The 22,524-nt window shown below is 41.4% G+C and overlaps 2 protein-coding genes across 2 annotated transcripts; both read left to right on the top strand.

Annotated features, from left to right (window-relative positions):
- LOC139413322 (tumor necrosis factor receptor superfamily member 21) lies at window positions 1–8,536 on the top strand. The gene is made up of 11 exons (XM_071160543.1): window positions 1–36; window positions 106–171; window positions 1,560–1,605; window positions 3,562–3,666; window positions 3,858–4,038; window positions 4,279–4,499; window positions 4,665–4,892; window positions 5,113–5,268; window positions 5,466–5,485; window positions 5,711–5,876; window positions 6,990–8,536. The coding sequence occupies exons 1-11, from the start codon at window positions 34–36 to the stop codon at window positions 7,217–7,219; spliced, it is 1,422 nt and encodes a 473-aa protein (XP_071016644.1). The 5' UTR covers window positions 1–33; the 3' UTR covers window positions 7,220–8,536.
- Window positions 8,537–8,647: 111 nt separating this feature from the next.
- LOC139413323 (tumor necrosis factor receptor superfamily, member 1B) lies at window positions 8,648–17,127 on the top strand. Its single transcript, XM_071160544.1, has 9 exons — window positions 8,648–9,180; window positions 13,386–13,491; window positions 13,665–13,790; window positions 13,877–14,056; window positions 14,180–14,273; window positions 14,392–14,681; window positions 14,805–14,870; window positions 14,979–15,040; window positions 15,144–17,127. The coding sequence occupies exons 1-9, from the start codon at window positions 9,103–9,105 to the stop codon at window positions 15,555–15,557; spliced, it is 1,416 nt and encodes a 471-aa protein (XP_071016645.1). The 5' UTR covers window positions 8,648–9,102; the 3' UTR covers window positions 15,558–17,127.
- The last annotated feature ends 5,397 nt before the right edge of the window (window positions 17,128–22,524 follow it).

Raw genomic sequence — 22,524 nt, 5'->3', positions numbered from 1 at the left:
ATTTTAGCACCTTGACCAGAGATTCAACCAGGCATGGTAATTGAACTAACTGTATTCTGCTGGTTTCTTTTGAAAGACTACATTTAACAGATAACTTCTCTATAGTGCGAAATGGATTATCAACGCCATATTACCTCACATCCTTTGAGAATACTTTGCCTTTTTAATCTGGTAAGTAGGCCTACTGTATGTTTTACAGATGTTATTGGGTTTAGTTTAGGTACTGTGATTTAACTGTGATTTTTTTAAAATGAGGATGATGATGACAAGAGACGTAGATAATTAACATAATTATGATGACCTATTTATGATTATTGAAGAGATGATGATGGTGGTTGATTATGATGTTATGCGAATGTAATTATGATTGTTGCTATTGCTGTTATTATTTGTGCTAATGATACATATTTTGTACTTGTAATTACAGTAGTCTATCATATTTTATGTTATATATTGCAATATAAAATATTTTCTAAACTGATAGGTGTAGCCTACTTTTCAGATATGAAAGATGAAAATTAACAAGTGAACATAAAACAATTACAAGTTAGGGCACTGCTCTTACAGAAACTGAAACCTTTTTTTTTTATCGTGAGCCTGCCTGCAATTTGTCCTACACTGCCAGTAAATGTAGTCATTCTAGTATTGTGCAGAGTTTTATAGAGCAGTTAATTCACTGAAATCAAGAATGGTCTCAACATTTTTGTTAACATCGGGGGATTAGTTTATTGTATGTTAATTATTAGTTTATAGATTTAGATAGCTTGTGAATCTATAATTAACAGTTATTATAACAGCTGAAATTGTGATTGTTATTTTGGTGCTTACCAAATAGTGAACTAGAGAAGCTTTATGACAGAACCATTATTGATTTGGCCTATTGCTGTTTTTATTGCCAGTACAGCCAAAATAAACTCAGTTTTTGTGTCAACATAAACATGAGTGTGTGTGAAGCAGACCTTTTAACCTAGTTTGTACTAGTTTTTCTTTGTGTAGGTGTTTTATCAGGTTGTTCTTGGTACATTCTGTGACAGTCACTTTTTTTCTGAACTGTGTGAGTTTTGCCACCAGGAAGCATAGCTGTGGGAAATAGAGGTGCTAAGGGTGCAGCACCCTCTGAAAAATCTGAATTGAACAAAAAATATTAAATTAAAAATAAATGTAAAAAATCCACAAATGTAGTGCACCGGGACTTCTGTATTAGCAGACCAATATAGCCATCTGTAGGGCAGACAACCCCTCCCCTTCCTGTGGCTATGCCAGGAAGTGTAGGTGTAGTGTAGATAACTAACTCCGTAGGTTATGGCCATGGCATTTCCATGTTGCAAGGTTTATCATCTGTTTACTGGCAGAGTCATCTCGGTTTACCTTGAGCGTAATTTTGTCAGATGCTCATAGTCTGTCCATGAGAGATTACTGCCAGAGGGCTGAGGGAAAGTAACTCTTCTGCATCATGGCTGGACTTCACTCTGGGAACTGGAATATTCTGTTGTTGCAAAAATAAAATAATGATTCCTCTAATGATCATGGTTCTCTCTCTCTCTGTCTATCTCTCCCAGGTATCCTCTGTATTGTTGACCAGCTGTCCTCAAATCTGTGACCCAGGTAAAGCCATCAGTTTATCCCCCTGAACTAGATAGGTGTAATCTTTTACCCCACTTTTACTGTCTCAGTGTTACAAGGTGTATTTACTTCTTGCTTTCATCCAGCAATTCCACTCATTTTGCCATGTGGTGGAGAGAAAAAGTAGCAGTTTTGCAATTCTACACATTTTGCCATAGGGTGGATGCAGTTTTTAATATGATAACTGATAATAAATGGGCCCCACCCAGGTCGGTAATTCGGCCATGCTTACTACAAGTTTAGATATCTGACCTCTAGATTAATTTAACAATCTATTATTTTTTTGCAGGCATGGGCTAATTGAGTGAATGCTGATGCACAACCAAATGTCGAAATTGTACCTTGTGTATTCTATTACTGAGTCGTCGCCCCCCCCCCCCCCCCCCATCCCTGATCAGCCAGTTGCCCATCCCTGATCTAGTGATTGATCATTAATTCTAAACTGTCAGAAACTGGCACTCTGGAGCCTGTGGTGAAACCTCATGGCACAGGAAGTAGCTGAGAACATGCAGTATATCGTTTTCTGTGGAATGTGATATTGGTGGATAAGGAAGCCATCGATGACCTTTGTGATGACTGAACAGTCTGTCTGTCACATCATTTGGAATAGATTTTGGGAGATGCCCTTTATTTGCAAGCCACAAATGCTGCTTGTTCCTGTTTTGACCCACTGACATGCAAATAAATGACAGATACAGTCAGCTCTCTGTGTCCGTGTGAAGGAGATACTGCTGTCACAACAAAATACATTTCCATCCACAGTCGTTATGCAGGTGAAGTCATACATTATTTTTTTTAAAGCATGATAGCTGTGATGGAAACAGGACATTTAGGTATATTTAAAAAAAAATGCTGACAGATAATTTATTCATTCGACATGGTCGGATCTTGTGAGAAATGTATTATGTGAGAAATGGCGGTGGAAACTCCTTTATGGGTAAATATTGATAAAATGGCCATCATCGAAGTAAACTTGGATTCACGCGATGATATGGTGTGTGGTCCTCCCACTACGACTCGGGGAAACATGCAGTTTATTAGGCTACAGATGAAATAAGTTACGATGAACTTCACAGGATGGTGAAAGTGCCCAGTGATCTTGATGCTCCTTTCCAATAAATATCAAGGGTCTTATTCTGGTGATGTGATTGCTGCTTGACTGCCGTTTTGACAAATTAAAATACATTTAACCATAATAATGTAATCATGTAGACTAGCCTACCTGCAGTGTATCTGCGAGCTGTTGGCTAGAGCGAACGACCCAAACCCAGAGTAGGCACGTTTACTATTTAACGCAACAGTTTTTGTGTCTATTGGTCCAGTTGAAAATGCGATGGAAACACATTGAACTTTTAGATTTTTTTCAGTAAATGAAAACTTAAGCTACAAAGTCAATTTTGTGTGCACTATGTCATCAGACACTGATTTTTATCCACAACAAGTCTGTTTGGTGGAAACACACCACTGACGGAAAAATGTGCATATTTTCTTCATGCGGATTCTAGAATATTTGCATGAAAATCTGTCGCCTATTGGATGGAAACCTCATTGGATGGAAACCTAGCTGCTCATTTTAAGTACTTCCACTTCAACTTCATTTTTTTGTCATTTCGTCCTACCACAACATTTCTTTGACACCGTCCGTGAAAAGACACTGGCACTGGCATCATACATATTATATAGTATGCTATCGTGAGTGACTATCTTTAAAGTTTGGTCAGTCTACTGTAATGGCAGGCAACTCTCCACATTCAGAACAGTCTTTTAGGAATCATTTATCTTCCATTCCATGGCTCCTAACTTCTGTGAACCCATGGTACATACATACTAAAGGGACTGTAAATGCACTGAAAGTGAAAAAGAAAGAGTCAGAGACGGAACAAGTGTGTCATCAGGATGTTGATACCTATGTGAACACGTGTCTTTTGTCCTTTGCAGAATTCATTATTGACAAGTGTGAGTGTGTCCGTTGTCCCGATGGCTACTACTGGTACATGCAGAACGGCCTTCCGAAGTGTGACCGCTGCAGCGACGCCTGCTCAGGTAACTTTTACACTTAGGCATTTACATTGTGGTCTTTCATTCCTCTACACTAAACGTCATACCCATCATTAATTATTTACCTCAAGGAAATACAACATGTACATTGGTAACAATAGTTTAATATAAAATGCCATCATTATTTTTTACATGAGTTCATTTGTGTGTTTGCGTGTCTTTGTTTGCGGGCAAAGTTGACCAGCACTTGACGCAGGTGAAGGAATGCGGCCGGGACTCAAACCGCGAGTGCCACTGTGACAGTGGCTTTTTCTGTGAAATCGCTGCCCAGTATACCTGCAGGAGGTGTAAGCCGTGCTCGCCCGGAACCTTCTCTAACAAACCAAACCTAACCATGTCCTGCAAACCCCACACATAGTAAGTCCACAGTTATACAGCCCTGGTGCTGAGCTGATTCAGACATTCTCTGCCTACCATAAAGACTTGACCTGTTAAGCTGTATCTCCCTCTAGTGGATTAATGAGTAATTTGAAGCAAACAATTGTACACACGGCCTACTTTTACAGTAAATTCAATTATTATACCTACTAGTATCCAACACTGCACTTTCTCATTTAGATAAACCACCTCACAAGTTCTCTCCTGGCTTCTCCCCAGTTGTGGCCATAAGGGAATGACTATGGTGACAGAGGGCACTGCCACTCAGGATTGTGTATGTGCCCAGACCTCCCCTAACTCTCCTACAACCACTGCGCCTCCAACTGTCCACAGCTCAGAGATAGGCTTTCATTCTTCTACCTCCAGTGGAGTCAGCACCACCCGAAAACCCCTCATCATAGCATCCCCATCTGGCCTGGTGGGGTCTACATCTCCTGATGGTATGGCTCTTATGAGAGCTTTCTCTCACTTGAGTGAATCCAAGCATTTCCTGCTCTGTCCACTGGAGGGCTTTAATAACATGCTTCACCAGTCCAGCACTAGAGGTTTCATTGTCCTGCCATTTATTCACACTCATTCTCTGTTTATTCCAACCTTTCTCATAGCCACAATTGACACATCTGCAGACCCTTCACCAGCCTTACTCACCAGGCCTTCTTTGTCCCAAGCCCATAGCGAGCCCTCTACCTCCCTCCCAACTAGGAAACAAGTCACTGAACACAGCTCCTTTGACCCCAACACAAAGCTCACCACCAGGAGAAACCCCAGCAAGGTGGACAGTAACACCTCACCTGCAGAGTCTGCCTCTGCACCTCTTACCACAGATGACAATGGTATGCTTCTCAGAAGACTAGAGTATCCCGTCTCTCCATTTCTACTAGATGATTCATTCTTTCAGTAATACATTTATAGTTAGTATAGGCTCTTAAAGGGTCTGTTATATTCAGTAAAAGTAACATAACACTGACAGGTTCAGCATTTCAGGCTTCCTGCTCCTGTCTCTCTGCCTCTCCATAACACTGATGAAGCACCTTTTCCCTCTGCTCATCCCAGACTCACCTCATCTCTCAGCAACAGATACTGGACCGAGCCCTTCCACTCTCCCTTGGCTGCTGCTGATAGGTGGGCTACTAGGGGTTGTCGTGCTGCTGGTTGTTTACTTTGTCCGTTGTAAGGAGAGGTCACTGAAGTCCCTAGACAAGTGGAAAGGTGAGCGAGTAAAGTGGTTAGATAACACAAACACGTTATGCAGTGATGCATCAGATTACATGCCATGTTTCCCTTTCTATAAAACACAGTAAATAAATACACTTACAATAATTATAGGGAGACAGTGAAACATTGTGGTGTATACATGCATATACAATATGCATTTTGATTTCTTGATTTCTTTTATTTTCCTTTAGGTCCAGTATTTGGTATAAATGTGAGTACAGTACTAATTCTCTATTTGCATAAAGTATGTATCGAACTTCTGTAGTGTTGCTAGAAGAATAAACGCTGACTTCTCAAAAGTCAAATGGGTCACTGTGTGAGAATGTGTCTCTACCTTTAGGATGAGCAGATTTGTAAGGAAGGTTTAAGAGGGAGCTATAATGTGTGGGAGAGCTATCATTGTCCTGCTGCCCTATAGACGGCTTCCTATATACAGGCCCAGCCACCACAGGAGAGTTGCCCATACACGGAGGCCCAGCATCTTCTGGGGAGTGAGACTGGGGGAAATCCTAGACAGGATGGTGCAGGGTGGCTACCTCCAGGGGTCATGAAGCAGGTCACAGTGGACCACTCTGGTGGAGAGAACATTAGCAACACAGTGGGTAAGTGTAGTGCATCGCTCTGCGCTAGTACTGATATTACTACACTGTTTTGATATCATATTGTTACACTGTATCTTATGTTTGCGTGCCGTGTAGCCACATTTGGACAGGCATATTTCCTCTAGCGTGTCTGAAAACTAGGGGGCTAAAGGTCCGGAGAAACTCGGGTCTGGAAACATTTTGTTCTTCGGCAAGGAAGTTTGTTTAATCTCACTTGCGTCCGAGTTCATATTTCCCTTTCCAGTTGTTTTGTTTGGCTGTGAGTTGAGACATACTTCTTCTAGTTTAAACTTCCTGTTCAAATATCACTGCCAAGACACAGTGGTACCAGTGCAGTGCTGCAGTGTATAAAGCATGGTCAGAGGTCACACAGAAATAGAATAATGTATAGACTCTTTTCCAGTACATGACACAATGACGTCACGCACTGACACGCGCGACTCTTTAAGAAAGCCATTGCCATCTGCGCCCATTAAACACAGCCTAAATTAACTTTTTTATTACTTCTAAACAAAATACCTTTTTGGGGTTCTCATACCCTTACAATGATGTTTTAATTCTTGCATGAACAGTCGCTTAGATTATATTTGGTTGTGATCTTTGCAAAATAACTATTTTGGATGCAGCAGCTGTTAGCTATAATGCTAACACTCATTAATATAGGCTGTAGCAAAAGCTAGCCATAGAGCCATTTTATTGGTTGAAGTTTAAGTGTTTTTTTAAGTATAATGCAGTTGATTTGTGATGATGACACAAACATTATATTAAGCAGGACATTCATACGAGCCTTAAAATCCAATTATAATCCAAAAGTAGTGTGAAATGCACTAATAAGCAATATGTAAATAGAGGCTTTTTTGCTGGCGTTCTATAAGAACTCCCCCTTGTTATGCCACCAACTTGCGCGCATTGCCCTCAATGTTTGTAAACACAGAAAGGGGTCTATAAGCTGCTGAATGAGGCCAGCTTTTCACTTCTTCTCTGTACATTTATTACAGTACTAAGTTCACCAGGTTTTATATCAGCATTTACTGTGCATAACAGATAGGAATGTATGTGTCACCTGTTTCAATAGTTTAATTGACTAATGTTTGTGCTTGGTGTTTGATTCAGGGTCCATTTACATCTACTCTCCGGGGACGGTTGTCCTGGGATACAACAAGTCGGAGAGGAAGGTGGATCAAGTCAAGAGTGGGGTAGAGGGCTGTCCCCTCACCAGAACACCCCAGCAGGAGTCCTCCTGCCCCCTCCCTGAGGGCCCTGCTCTGGGGCCAGAGAGAATGAGTACACAGGAGGAGACCTGCAAAGAGCTGAGATACCCCATCCCGGCCACCAGCAACTGAGAACTAGAAAAAAAATGAAATTAAGGATTAACTATGGAAAAAGCCTGAGGAGGAGCAACTTCATTCAATATCAACTATCATCTCTATCGGAAGAATGCAGGCAGATTATTATTTGCTACTGTAAAGAATGTTAGACTGGATGGCTTCCTTCTGTACAAGGATTGCCAAAGCCACTGGGGTCCCTCATGGGTCTTCTATTATGAAAGAGTGACAGTATGTTCCAACTGTATGTAATAGTCTAGGCACGGTTTCAAATTCACTGTAAGTCACTGTTGTGACAGCAGTGCTGAGACAGTTTGTGAGAGCAATGCATGGTCTGTTTGATATGGGGTGTCAACACTGTGAGTCGGAGTTTCCCATCATAGGGTACATGTACACAATGGCGCCAGATAGTGTGAGAGTTTACGTGTATCAACCACAGAAACAGTGAAGACAAGAAATTCATATGAGGTGGGAAGTAACCTATATAACAAGTAGGGTTTGGCGTGTGAAGAGCTTACAATTTCCATTGTAAAGTAATACAGGGACTGTCTGGACAATTTAAACTCAAACATAGCCATGTTCACTGGTTATAACCTTTGTTCTGTGAATTTATGATCAAGACATTGCTATGTACAGTAGCCTGCAGAACGAAGACAGAAGAAAGATGATTTTATAACAGACAATAGCAATCTGTTCCAGTCTATTCCTTGACATAAATGTACACAAATGAACAAACTATTTCAAGTCATCTCTTTATGGTGAAACCACTTATGTAGTTGACTATGACTATGGGCAGCCAATCACTGTCTGTTAATCATGCGGACTGTACAGAACAATTGTAATATTTAGTCTGTTTGACAAACGCATGTGATGTAGGCTATGCCATAGCATGAGCTGTTTGATTACCCCAATTTTTCTTTTATCCTTCTGAAATTGTAGAACTTTTTCAAGCAAGTATTTACCGACAAAACACACCGTTTACGATGATTTCTGTGTTAGTATGGACGAATGAAAAATGGTCTCTCTTTTTGTATAGTAGTGGTGCTGAAAATGGTGACTCAACATTTTGTGGTTAACTTACCAAATTTCGCACAGATGTAGATGTACGGTGCCTTCGAAAAGTATTCAGGCCCCTTGACTTTTTCCCACTTTTTGTAACGTTACAGCCTCCCTCTAAAACATGATATAAAAAATCCTCAGCACTCTACACACAATACCCCATAATGACAAAGTGAAAACAGGTTTTTAGAAATTTCTGCAAATGTAGGGGTTATTCGGCTGTCCGCATAAGATAACCATTTTTGGTTCCATGTAGAACCCTTTACCCCCGACATGGGACCCAAAAGGGTTCTACCTGGATCCAAAAAGGGTTCTTCAAAGGGTTCTCCTATGGGGACAGCCGAATAACCTTTTTAGGTTCTAGATGGCACCTTTTTGGTGGCCAATTTCTCAGCCTCTGAGTATCACAGAAACACAAGATTTTGAATGAATAACATAAACATGTTAATGACAAGATCCTATGGCTGAAATGGATCAAAACATGGAAAAGCATGCAAAAATGTATATTTTAAACATAAGATTTGACTATACATGTGTTAACATTCTTAACATTTGTATTGTGTTGTGTTACAAAAGGTTAATGAAAGAAAGTATTACTGCTTGACACTGCCTCTGCAATCATTACCAGTTTGGGTACAGTACATGGACTTCTTGAGGAAATTGAAATCGAAGGTTACTGCAGTGCAAAGACGCCCTCAGTTTCCTCAGCTAGTCAGCAGTTCAAGGAAACGCGCACTTTTGTTCCAGGTTGTAATTCGAGTGTTCTTCTGTCGGCTAACTATACGGTTTCAGTATGGACTTTTTCGCAATATCTTAAAGGGTCAATAATAGTTAAATCAATCATGATACTGAGGACTGTAAGTGGCGTTCTGACAGTAAGGATTTTTCTAGCAATCATGGTGCAGCCTGTTGAGAACATGGTAAGTGTCCTTCAGACGTGAATGTTGTGTGACGCGACCATGACAACGATAAACAGGTCGGTGTAACTGGTGCAGCCTGACCAATGTTTAGCTGAATGGGATACTCTGCAGTGTTGTATGATCATCAGATGAGATCACCAGTCTGATTTTAAATAGCGAATCATTAATAATTGATTGTTAACTCTTATCTAGGTCTATGAATTGTGTTTGTGCGAGAGAATGTTGTGTTGTCTTGGATTTTTCAACTTAATTTGTCAAGGTATTGTGACATAGAATATATGTTTAAAATACATAGGATTTAAAAAAAAGTTAACATAAACTGTTGTTTTGAGAGTGAAATTGAAGGATTATGTTATCATTGTGACCAATTTTCAACATCGAGAAACCATATAAAATATGTTGAATTTGTACCTTTGAAACCAAGTCAGATCTTCAACATTATATCCACTGTCAGAAAAAACGAAAGTCTAGGCAGCTACTACCGGAGAGTTGTCTAACAGGTATTAATTTGATCTCCCATGGTTTTAACCAAGCCCAGCACTGCTTAGCTTTGTTGCTTGTCGCTGACTACTACGTGTACCAATGTCATATCATGAGAATAAGTATTGAGAGATCTGCTGAAATGGATAACGAAATATATTCACTGTTGCTATCAAAGTCATTCCCGAAAGGTTGGTTTAACCGAGCAAATTAAATGTAACCATACTTTATGTCATATCATCAATGATACTCTTTAGGCCTATATAGCATTTGCAAAGTCATGTACATTGTTCTTGTCTATGAATGTTCTGTATTATGTCATGTCTCATGTTTTGTGTGGACACCAGGAAGATTAGCTGCCTTTGGCAACTGCTAATGTGGATCCTAATAAAATACCCCAAAATACCAAAAAAACAGCAATTGTTTCAATTCAACCCAAGGTTCAACTAAAAATAGACAATACATATCGGCCTAGGATTTCAAGCTTTGGTTGATTTCAAATGTAATCTTCAAGTTAATCATTCATTTGTTGAATTCACATCTCCATCTCAACCTAAAATCTAAGTTAAAGAATAGGAATATATCAAACTGGATTTAAAGTTTGAGTAGATTAGATTTAGTCCTATTGTTTAATTTCAATTTTTGTTTGACATAGAGATCTAACATATAAATTATTAATTTGTAGACAAACTGGATAGTAAATTGGGTTTGGTTGTCAACGTAACCAATTATCAGATGTATCTTCTGCTTGGATAGTTCAATCTGTGCGATTTACTTAATTTGGCTTTAATTCCAGTTTGTCTACAAATTAATAATTCATATGTTGGATTCACGTCTCCATCTCAACCAAAACTCACATTTAAAGAATAGGATTAAATCAGATCAAATCAAACTTTAAATGCACTTTAAATCAAGTTTGATCTTGGTTGAGATGAAGACGTGAATCTCCTTCAAATGTTGATATTTGGTTGTGTTGTGAACCAAACACAATGAGCAATACAGTAAATATCCTATTAACTTGAAACAGATATAGGATCTTAATTTTATCACTATTTTCAAATCAAATTTTATTAGTCACATGCGCTGAATACAACAGTGAAATGCTTACTTACGAGCCCCCAACATCCTTTTAAAAAAAGGATAAGAATAAGAGATAAAAGTAACAAGTAATTAAAGAGCAGCTGTAAAAAATAACAATATATATAGGGGGCTACAGATGTGAGTACTATGGGTCTGTAGTCATTTAGGCTGAGAATTGTCCTGCACGGCAGGAAATGCAAACTGAGGGGGCTGAGCACACACCCCTGAGGGGCCCCTGTGTTGAGAATCAGCGTGGCGGATGTGTTGTTACCTACCCTTACCACCTGGGGGCAGCCCGTCAGGAAGTCCAGGATCCAGTTGCAGAGGGAGGTGTTTAGTCCCAGAGTTCTTAGCTCATTGATGAGCTTTGAGGGCACTATGGTGTTGAACGCTGAGCTGTAGTCAATGAATAGCATTCTCACATGGGTGTTCCTTTTGTGCAGGTGGGAAAGGGCAGTGTGGAGTGCAATAGATATGGTATCATCTGTGGGTCTGTTGGGGCGGTATGCAAATTGGAGTAGGTCTAGTGTTTCTGGGATGATGGTGTTGATGTGAGCCATGATCAGCCTTTCAAAGCACTTCATGGCTACAGACGTGAGTACTACGGGTCGGTAGTCATTTAGGCTGAGAATTGTCCTGCACAGCAGGAAAGGCAAATTTCTAATGTATTTGATGTTTAAAAAGGCTGTAATTTAGACTTTTAAAAAATCAGACTTTCCCTCACGAAATGTTTTTTCTCATTAATTATAATCCACATAGTAATTCACATTTCCTCTTGCTGCAGGATCCCGCTGTAGCAAACAAGCTCAAAATAAGATCCTACGCCTGTATGTTGGATTCACATCTCTAACTAAATAGAATAGGTGAATAGAATTAAGCCAGTGGCTCAGATGAAACTATCCAACCATTAGATATCCTTTAAAATGTAGTCAACCAAACACAAATCAAAATTACTTTTGCAATACACGAAATAGCCTAAAGTTAAGGCAATTTTACAAACTAGGTCTAACAGTATTTATTTCAGTTTAGAATGTGTAACACATCCTTTGCCACATTTGGAGGTTAGCCCACTGTATTCTAACTATAAATGTCCTCTTATGTCATCATAGGAAGTGTTTATGTTCAAGATAGCAGGGCAAAGGTAACAGGTCTGCCAAGTTGCTATAATAAATCTGTGCACAATCTCGAACAGCAGTGATCATTTGTACATTTAATGTAGCCTAATCTCAACTGCAATCCAGGTCATTTGGTTGTGCTATTAGATCAAGCACAGTGATAATAACACATTAAATGATTGTACAATTACAAAATATCGGACATGTTATTCCCATTTGAACTTTGTTGTGCTTTTAAAATGGTGGCCAGCGGGTTGTTTCTTAGTAGTAGGGCACCAGGACAGGGGGTTGAATGAAGTATGTCAACCTGTCACAAGAGGAATCAGGATGCTTCTGAAAGTATACATAAGACAATGGCATGCTATGTAAAGCATGGCAAAGGGGCTATGCACCAAATTTGGCATAGCACCAGATGTAATGATCTTCTATGGCCTATCAATACCACACACACGCCTTATGACTTATAAATGATTTGTATAGTATTTTTTTGTAGCACCTTCACTTCCTCCAACATTTGACAGATATCTGTATTGGTTTCGGGATGACATGATTTCAAATTGGATAACCTATGGTCTGGTCTGTATAGTATGCTTGTAGCATTGATATTTAGTTTTTTCAGCAATGGATTATTTGTTTGTTTGGAAAAAATATATTGCACAGAGCACCTAGGTGCAAAAGCATTTAATTCATTATTAATTTCACCATCAAAAGAAACTGACGTTTTTGTAAAGCTCAATATTTCATTTTCACGCTTAACTCGAGTGTTCCACAAAACCAAACACATCAAATCAGGAAAACGCCTGATTCAGTTTTCTGATTTGATATGTTTGTTTTGGATGGCTGCCATAAAGGAAAAGGAAATGCCTGTCAGAAGAGGCATTCTGTCCCATTGTACAAAAGGCTACAAGAGAGGACGATGGTGAGAGGCCTTGGCAGCGGCATATCTTTGTTATTCAGACATCACAGCCAGTCCTTGACAACTTATTGGAAATCTATCCGATCTCCTCACCCACTTCCTGTCAAACACGAGACAGACAGATCGTTTACATTTTTTTACCGTCTGTACATTGTGTCTTGTGTCTACTGGCAAACAATTACTATACCACAAATGTGTCAGTGTATATTCCCCAGTCCCCGACAGATATAATAGAAAATGTCTTCTTTTTTTTGCTGACACAATACCCAACCCTCAGGTTCTACACTCTTAGAAAAAAAGGTGCTATCTAGAACCTAAAACGGTTATTCGGCTTCCCCCATAGGATAACCCTTTGAAGTACCCTTCTTGGTTTCAGGTAGAACCCTTTTGGGTTCCATGTTAAAACCTTTACACAGAGGGATCTACATGGAACCTAAAATAGCTCTATCTGGAACCAAAAAGGGTTCTCCTATGGGGATAGCCCGAAGAACCCTTTTGGAACCCTTTTTTCTAAGAGTGTACTAGAAGTTTAAATAGAAGGCTCTTGGTGGGGCATGTTACTCATCATTCCTCCTCCTGATCAGGTGCACTTCATGGTCCCCTTGTCCCTACAGGTGTACACTCTGCCATACACACCAGACTCGGACGGATCCTGCCGCAACAAAACAGCTGAATACTATAACCCAGATGTAAACCTGTGCTGCAGCAAGTGTACTTCTGGTAAGGTGTGGTCCTGAATACTAATGAAACTGAGAGGAGAGGACATCCTTAGAATCTTAGCACTAGATATGATCACTTCAAACATTACAATACTTTTACAGCACTCGGTAGGTTCTGTAAAATGTACGTGTACTGAGATGATTACTGTAAATTATACATTTATATCATTACAGGGACACGCCGGAAAGTTGTATGCAGCTCTACCTCAGACACGGCGTGTGAACCATGTCCTAGTGACCAGTACAGCGGGACCTTTAATTACTTCCCAAAATGCTTCAGATGTCCCAAGTGTTCAGCAGGTGGGTGGGTTATATTATTCCAGTGACTCAGCTACATTGATACGTGTGTCATCTTTAACGAGCATTTGATTCCTTTATGCGTGAAGACAAAGGCCTGAAGTATGTCCAGAAGTGCTCCAGCACCACCAAGACCCAGTGTGCGTGCCAGACTGGGATGTACTGCATACTGGACCAACACCCGGACTGTAAGGAGTGTTCCAGTTATACATACTGCAAGCCTGGTCATGGGGTCTCTGTAGACGGTACCACAGCTGGACAGGAGGCTGGTAGGACACCATTTCTAACTGATTCCACATGTTTCTGTCCTCGTCAAATATTATATTGGAAGTTTGAATGCAACTGTTCACTGTAAGAGTATGAGTGTTTGTGTGTTGTGGTGTATGTTTCAGGGACAGCAGAGTCGGATGTGGAATGTGCATCATGCCCCAATGGAACCTTCTCTGACCAGCACTCCTACACCCAGATCTGTCAGCACCACACAGAGTGAGTGACTCAAACGCATGCAAGCAAGCACGCACACACACAGACACGCACACACACAGCAATTATTTGGACTGTCAGCATTGGTGTTAACAAGGGGACTGTGACACTGTCTCCTCAGCTGTGTGTCTCAGGGGAGGGACGTACAGACTTACGGTACAGCCACCACCGATGCGGTGTGTGGACCGAAGGTAAATGGACGACTGGTCTCCATCCTCCAAACCACCACACCTCCAAGCCCACCAACCACAATACCACCCTCTGTTAAAGGGCATACCACATCAAGTCTACAGAGCATGGATATGTCTACAGTACCAACCACCCTGGGCTCAAAGCTGACATCTAGTCCCTCTGATCCACTGGTCATCGCTCCAATGGAAGAAAAATCACCAGGCGTCGACCTTTGGATAGGTAAATACAGGCAGCTATATAGTCCACGTGTCAGAGACCACTCTCGTGGTTTGAACATTTCTCCACCGTCGTCTCTCGTATACTTACACCGCTTTGTTGTACCCCCGCTCTTGTATCTTTCAGTTGCAGGTGCTATCGGAGGTGTTATGTTCCTGCTGCTGATCATAGGCACTATCATTTACAAGAAAGGTAAAGCTTTAGAGTTAAACACTTGATTGTAATAGCCCTTTAATTGATTGCAAACATGGCTATGAAAATGACAACATTTTACTGTAAGTTTACTATGTTCTCTTACAGCCTTCACTAAGTTCATACGTGTATCTTCTACAGAAGATGTAAATGGAAAGGAGGCCATTAAAGTGAGTTTTTTTTGCCATTTAACCGTAGTAAAGCATGTTGGAGGCAAGAACATTTCAACAGCTTCAATATTTTATCTCTCTCTCTCTATATATATATATATAGTGTCTGCTGGGGAAAGGAGACTGCAGTAATGTCGGTCAGGCAGAGACCCAGCAGGATGCTATTAAGACCTGGTCAGGCTCTGGGTGCTCCAACAGCCTGGAGGGCCTGTCAATATGCCCCGTCCAGTCCACCCTTCCACAGCCCAGCATCCTGGCCAGCACCCCCCAGCCCAGCCCCCAATCCACCAGCCCTCTGGCATCTGTCCCCCTAGTTAATGTCAACATCACTGTTACCTACCCTGTGAACATAGGAAATGAGTTATGCTCCAGACCTACCAGCACCCAGATAGACTCACCACAAGCCGACCCCGAGACCCCTTTATCAAGGGAGGAGGAGGTGTATGTGAACATGCCGCAGCGAGAGAGTTGCAAAGAGGCACTTACGGCAGTACAGGAGTTTGGAAATGATGTATGAGGACTGGAGGCATGTGGAGGAGGATCAGGCAATAGATTGTGTTTTAGTGATGTTTTTTTCACTGTGACTGTTGTCTCTGTTGTTATATGGTTGCTACTTGAAGTACTGGTGGTGACTTTGTGTTGGTAGAGAGGGACAGAATGACTGTTCATGTGCCTCAGGTAGGATTTCCCAAACTTTGCACGTTTTGCATAAGTTATACCCAGGGAGGGTACCCGAGTTTGGGAAACCCTGGTATATACCCTGATATAATGTGCTGTCTGTGCTGGAAAGTCTTGAACACCTTGATTTAGATTGTCATTAACTGTTTGAAGAATTATTGATAAGTGAATGATGTATGCAATTACTGTGAATGTTGTTGTAAGTATACTGTAGATGTTACACGGTTCAAGGTATCCCGAAATCTTTTATCATAAGTAGGCAATAACCTTTCCTACACATGCCATACTTTTGGGGGAATTCATTATGGCCTGTGCCATATGAGAAGATTTCATTTGTATTTTTATGAGGGAAGAGCATGCCTATACTTTCCAGAGTAAGGGTTCTTTGTCTCTTTTTTTAATCAAACTGAAATGGTAGACTAAATGAAACTGCTTTGTTTTTTTTGTTTTTTGGCCTACACCTGTTGAATCGTGTGCTTTCTCTCTGTAAATAAGCAGCAACTGACTGGTAACAGATCACGAGTAATACATTCTCAACATCAGCTCAATAAGAAGTTAAGAATGATGGATGAGACATTTTTGTATGAAGGGTATTGTTTTTCTGTAATACTATCACCACCTACTGGTGGAACAAATATATATATATATATTTTTTTTACAGTTTATGCACATAATATGATTTAGTATTATCCAGCAACTATATTTGGATTATTAGAGTGGCCTACAGTAAAAAAAATAATTAAAAAGTAATAAAAAGGTTGAAAAAGTTGATTGATGCTCCAATAGGTACACACAGCAAAGTGATGTTTTCAACAAAGTACGGAAGCAAACTTTCCCCATTGAAAGCAGTGTAGCCAAGCCTGATTTCAAGCTTTAAGGACACACAATTTTTGGGGGGGGTATTATAACTGGATTATAGCTCCTGTCCAAATGCCGTGAATTATATATACTGTGCATGTCATAGTCCCCAGTCAACTCCATTACACTCAAAATGTACTTAAACCAGTGAATGCTAGCGATGGCTAGCTATGCTAGCTATTCTACCAGTCTGTCTTAATGAGTGTTAGCATGCTAATAGCACACCATGTGCACAGAAATTTATTTTTTAAGGGGTATGCAGTAGGTTGATAACTATGTCACCAAAGTATGTTGTATCATCAGACATGTCAAATAACATTCCCAGCTAATGAGAAAACAGTCATGGTATTTCATTTAAGAGAATGAACAAGATTTAACAAGGCAACCTTGGGGCTAATTTGAATGGGCAACAACAGCAGGGATCTTTACATCTGTACCTCAGTACGACCCACGTGACCGCAGTCAACATCCCTCCGTGAGGGACTGTCCCTTAGATCCCCTTCCCTTCCTTATTGTATTATATGCGTTGTTAATAAAAACTTTAAAAAACAGTTTTAATATTTATTTTGAAATCCCGTTCCCCCATTCATGTTCTACCAGCAGTATAAACTTTGATCGTTTCAGGTTAGAAATAGTCAAAATCAAAGCCAAGTACCGCACTGAAATAAGATCACACATCTTTCTATGCGATCACATAGCTAGCAACATAGCCCGCACGAGAAACATTTGAAACATTTTTTTGACATATCAATCTAATATCCAGGTAACTGCCCAAATAAAGGAAACACTTGAGTAAATAAGGGATACAAAGTATATTGAAAGCAGGTGCTTTCACACAGGTGTGGTTCCCGACTTAATTAACCAATTAAAACATCCCATCATGTATAAAAATGCCCAGGTGACCATTATTTTGGCTACCATGGCTAGAGGTAAGGATCTCAGTGACTGAAAGAGGGCTCTCAAAGGAGCATAGGGGCTTTAAAGGCTGTGAGTGTGTGTGTGTGTGTGTGTGTGTGTGTGTGTGTGTGTGTGTGTGTGTGTGTGTGTGTGTGTGTGTGTGTGTGTGTGTGTGTCTCTCAGTCACCGAATCTCAACCAAATTGAACACTTGAGGGAGATTCTGGAGTTGTTATGTGTCTCCTCCGTAGGGAGACCGGGCAAAGGGAGGAGACGACAGGACTTAGAAAACTGATCCACAACGACCAGGATCGTGGTGATGCCCAGGAACGGAGGAAGATCGGTCAGGAAGTCCACCGACAGGTGTGACCAAGGCCGCTATGAAACAGGGAGGGGTTGTAACTTCCCTCTGGGCAGGTGCCTAGGAGCCTTGCACTGAGCGCACACCGAACACGAGGAGACATAAACCCTCACGTCCTTAGCTAAAGTGGACCACCAGTACTTCCCCCTAAGGCTTCGCACCGTCCAATTGATACCCGGATGACCAGAGGAAGGTAACGTGTGACCCCGGATGTACTCCAGATTACAGCGGTCAGTCCAGATGAGGAAAGGGTGTTGAGTCCCCTCAAGCCAATGTCTCCACACCTTTAGAGCCTTTACAACAGCCAGCAGCACCCGGTCCCCCAAGTCATAGTTTCGCTCCGCCGGGCTGAGCTTCCTCAAAAAGAAAGCCCAGGGGCAGAGCTTCAGTGGCACGCCCGAGCACTGTGAGAGAACGACTCCAATCCCAGCCTCGGATGCGTCCACCTCCACCATGAATGCCAAAGAGGGATCCGGATGAGCCAACACGGGAGCCTCGGTAAACAGAGTCCTCAAGCGACAAAACGCTCTGTCCGCCTCAGCTGACCACCGCAGACGCACCGGTCCCCCCTTCAGCAGTGAGGTAATGGGAGCAACCACCTGCCCAAAACCCCGGATAAACCTCCGGTAGTAATTGTCAAACCCTAAAAACATGAAGCGGGCACAACAAAACCTATTCCCCCTCAGGAGACTGAAAAGATTTGGCATGGGTCCTCAGATCCTCAAAAGGTTCTACAGCTGCACCATCGAGAGCATCCTGACCTGTTGCATCACTGCCTGGTATGGCAACTGCTTGTTCTCTGACCGCAAGGCACTACAGAGGGTAGTGCAAACGGCCCAGTACATCACCGGGGTCAAGCTTCCTGCCATCCAGGACCTCTATACCAGGCGGTGTCAGAGGAAGGCCCTGAAAATTGTGAAAGACACCAGCCACCCTAGTCATAGACTGTTTTCTCTGCTACCACATGGCAAGCAGTACCTGAGCGCCAAGTCTAGGTCCAAGAGGCTTCTAAACATCTTCTACCCCCAAGCCATAAGACTCCTGAACATCTCGTCAAATGGCTACCCAGACTATTCACATTGCCCCATCTCCCTCTCTCTACACCACTGCCACTCTCTGTTGTCATCTAGGTATAGTCACTTTAATTAACTCTATCTATATGTACATACTACCTCAACTAACTGGTGCCCAGCACATTGACACTGTACCAGCAGCCCTCTGTATATGTTGTTATTTTTTACTGCTCCTCTTTAATTACTTGTTGCTTTTATCTCTTATTCTTATCCATTTTTTTTAAACTGCACTGTCGGCTAGATAAGTATTTCACTGTAAAGTCTACACCTGTTGCATGTGACTAATGACATTTGATTTGATTTGAAGACAACGACAAAAACTATTTTCCTGACTTGCTTTTCAAAGATGTCTAGAAATGTACACGTTTTGTGCTCTTGCAGGAAGCAATCACTCCCCTGTTGCTGACTGCAAATTCTCTATAACTGAGCTAATGACTCACTAACTAGCAACGGATATGAACAAAATGTGCACACGTGGCTACATGCAGCTCTTGCTTTGATCTCAAAACAAGCGCATCTACCCACGACCACAGCTATAAACACAGTCCAAGTTCAAAGTAAATGCATAGATCCATATATGGCAATGGTCTATTTGCATATAGGCCTACTGCACCGCTGATTGGTTATGTGGCAACGGTCTGTGTAGAGTACAGGCTGAGTCTTGTGCAATCGAATCGAGCTCAGATGCGTTCTGCCTACAACAAAATCGCTTGCATAGTTCGTTTTGTTTCGGTATGTGGCATTGAAAGTGGCTAATATTGCGTTGATCAGTGGCAACCCCTCATTCAGGGCAGGTGGGGCAGAGCTTTTCTGAATAAGGCAGCTCCAAAATGCAGGTGTTTCAGCCAAGCTCAGTGCTTTCTGTGGTGGTGGGGCAGCCTGCGGAAAATACGGAGTGTAGTGTTGGTAATGTTCTCTAGTTGCGCCGTGATTGGCTCAGTGTTCTGTCGCTCATCTACAAAATCTATGGGGAGAGCTCGAAAATTCAAGCCCCTTGGGTGCTGCCATTGAGTTACATTAGAAGCGCCCATCCAAGAAGGCTCAAGGTCACACATAATATTACGCCAAATCACGTTATATAGCTTGGACTGATCAAGTCAACATCATACTTTCAAAATCTTACCTATCAAGCTAGACAAGCAGTCATCATCATGAATCACGTCAACAATCTACTGGCTAATCCTTTTCAATCCTTGTCATATGAAGATAAATTATAGATAATTCATCAGTCATCGGCCATTGGACATAAATATTAAACAACATGTTGGAAATCACAAATTCAACAATGAGTGGTTTGGGAGGAATCAGTGGCTAACTGCAAGCGTTGCAAAGCAAACTAGCTTGCTATTCAGCCTTTTTGTTTTATCTTTATTTAACTAGGCAAGTCAGTTAAGAACAAATTCTTATTTACAAAGACGGCCTAACCCGGACAACACTAGGCCAAATGTGCTCCGCCCTATGGGACTCCCAATCACAGCCGGTTGTGATTCAACTTGGAATCGAAGCAGGGTCTGTAGTGACGCCTCTAACATAGAGTGGCGCAGCCTTAGACCGCTGCGCCACTCTGGAGCCCATTTAAGTGGGTGTGTGGTCCAAGTCTGGGTTTGGGTCTCTTTTTCAAGCTTAAAAGGATAAATATTCAACACCATGGGCCAGAAAAGTTTGAATACATTGGCCATACTGTCAATCCGCGTTCATAACAACTGGAAACTTGAAACGGGGAAATGTCAGACTTCAGTGAGTTGAAGACAACTGGGAGCCCAGGCCTCTTCTAGAGCTCAAACCTGAAGAACACTGATGTCATGATTCAACCTTTTTTTTTTCAGAGTTCCCAGTTGTTTTTAAAGCACCATAAATCCAAAGAATGCCAGATTTTGATGATAAAGTTTGATGACAAAATTTGCCCACAAGAAGGATCGCCACACCATCTTCCTGTTCAAATGTGATTTGATTGGATTGGATTTGAAGTGAGTCCAAAAATGCATTGTATGCTGCTGCATAAAGGATGTAATATGCCAGGGAGATATGTATACCGTAGCTAAGAAGGTAATACTAAGTTTATGTTGTGTAGTAAGCTGTTAGTAGCCCAAGTGCCTCACCCTAATAATTTGGTCCCTTTCCCCCTCATAACTTAGCCTACTGTTCTGACTTGGTGGTGCACATGTAGCCTATAGCCTGTTTTAGATAAATGTAATCATTGAATATTGTAAGAGCTTTCATTGTTTGCTTATTGTATGGCCCCTTAATTTATCTTACAGTTTTGACTCAGTATACAGGGAGAATACTGTAAGAATGGCCCATGTTCTGAATTCTGTCACTGTACATTTCAAAAGTGCTGAACAAATAGTTATATTGACTACGTCCTTCCTAACTTGCTCATTAATATCTTAATCAAAGTGATTTGCTCGTTGTCCTTTTATGCCAGAGTTTGTACATCTCAATTGTCAATAAAAACTACATTTGTTTAAACAAGTCAGCCATATCAGCTATGTTTTTTAAAAGGCAGGCTGAATGAACTGTTTTGCTGTCCCTACCAGGATTTACATGCTAAAATCACCACTGCATGCTTCTCTCCCTGGGCTGATAATTCTTCTGTGCTCTGTGCAGCAGGCAGCAGTCCCGGGGAGCTGAGCAGAAGGACTACTGTGCGCCAGTGCACATGCACAGCTTAGAAGGAACATTGCTTAAGTGTCAATGTCAGTTGGATTTTCATAGCCATGCATGTATAGGTCGAAACAGCAGGTCTGCGGGAAAGAAAGAAAGACTCCAAACAATGCAGGCAGAGCAGAACTAGGACTATACTAAAATCCAGAAAAGAGATGTTCAATTCTACAACCACCTAAAAGTAAGTGTTGCCCACACACTCCACCACAAAGCCCTCATCTACAGAGAGATGAACCTAGAGAAGAGTCCCCTCAGCCAGCTGGTTCTGCGTCTCCGTTCACAAACACAGAGCCCATAGATCCCCAGAACAGAAACACATTTAGACCCAACCAAATTATGAGAAAGAAAAACTATTTGACACATTGGAAAGAATCAACCAAAAAATGGAGCAAATTGGAATGCCATCTGGCCCTAAACAAAGAGAGTACACAGTGGCAGAATACCTGAGCACTGTGACTGACCCCAAATTAAGAAAATCCTTGACTATGTACAGACTCGGTGAGCATAGGCTTGTTACTGAGAGAGGCCGCCATAGGCTGAAGTATGAAAGAGAAAATAAATAAACATAAATAAAATTAGGTTGTATTTCCAATGTTGTTTGTGCTCCACTGGTTAACCTTTTCTCATGGCAACGGGCCACAAATCTTGCTGCTTTGATTGCACACTGTGGTAATTCACCTAATAGATATGGGAATTATATCAATGTTTGATTTGTTTTCAAATTCTTTGGGGGTCTGTATGATCTGTGGGAAATATAGGTCTCTAATGTGGTCATATATTTGGCAGGAGGTTATGAGGAGGCTGGTGGGAGGAGCTATAGGAGAACGGGCTCATTGTAATGGATGGAATGGAATCAATGGAATGGTATCGAACACACGTTTGACTCTGTTCCATTATTGATATTACAGGCATTACAACGAGCCCATCCTACAATAGCTCCTCCCACCAGCCGCC

This window comes from Oncorhynchus clarkii, chromosome 7 (assembly GCF_045791955.1).
Source record: "Oncorhynchus clarkii lewisi isolate Uvic-CL-2024 chromosome 7, UVic_Ocla_1.0, whole genome shotgun sequence".
NCBI classification, from domain to species: domain Eukaryota; kingdom Metazoa; phylum Chordata; class Actinopteri; order Salmoniformes; family Salmonidae; genus Oncorhynchus; species Oncorhynchus clarkii.
Note: the sequence above shows the minus strand (reverse complement) of the source record. Positions and strands in the feature narration are given on the sequence as shown.

What these genes read in the sequence shown, in the direction of transcription:
- LOC139413322 (XM_071160543.1), top strand. An exon ending in TACTTTGCCTTTTTAATCTG is followed by an intron (nt 172 to 1,559) that starts GTAAGTAGGCCT and finishes TATCTCTCCCAG; the next exon opens with GTATCCTCTGTATTGTTGAC. An exon ending in GTCCCTAGACAAGTGGAAAG is followed by an intron (nt 5,269 to 5,465) that starts GTGAGCGAGTAA and finishes ATTTTCCTTTAG; the next exon opens with GTCCAGTATTTGGTATAAAT.
- LOC139413323 (XM_071160544.1), top strand. Translation starts at nt 9,103, where the DNA reads ATGATACTGAGGACTGTAAGTGGCGTTCTGACAGTAAGGATTTTTCTA. An exon ending in TGCAGCCTGTTGAGAACATG is followed by an intron (nt 9,181 to 13,385) that starts GTAAGTGTCCTT and finishes TTGTCCCTACAG; the next exon opens with GTGTACACTCTGCCATACAC. An exon ending in AGGCGTCGACCTTTGGATAG is followed by an intron (nt 14,682 to 14,804) that starts GTAAATACAGGC and finishes TGTATCTTTCAG; the next exon opens with TTGCAGGTGCTATCGGAGGT.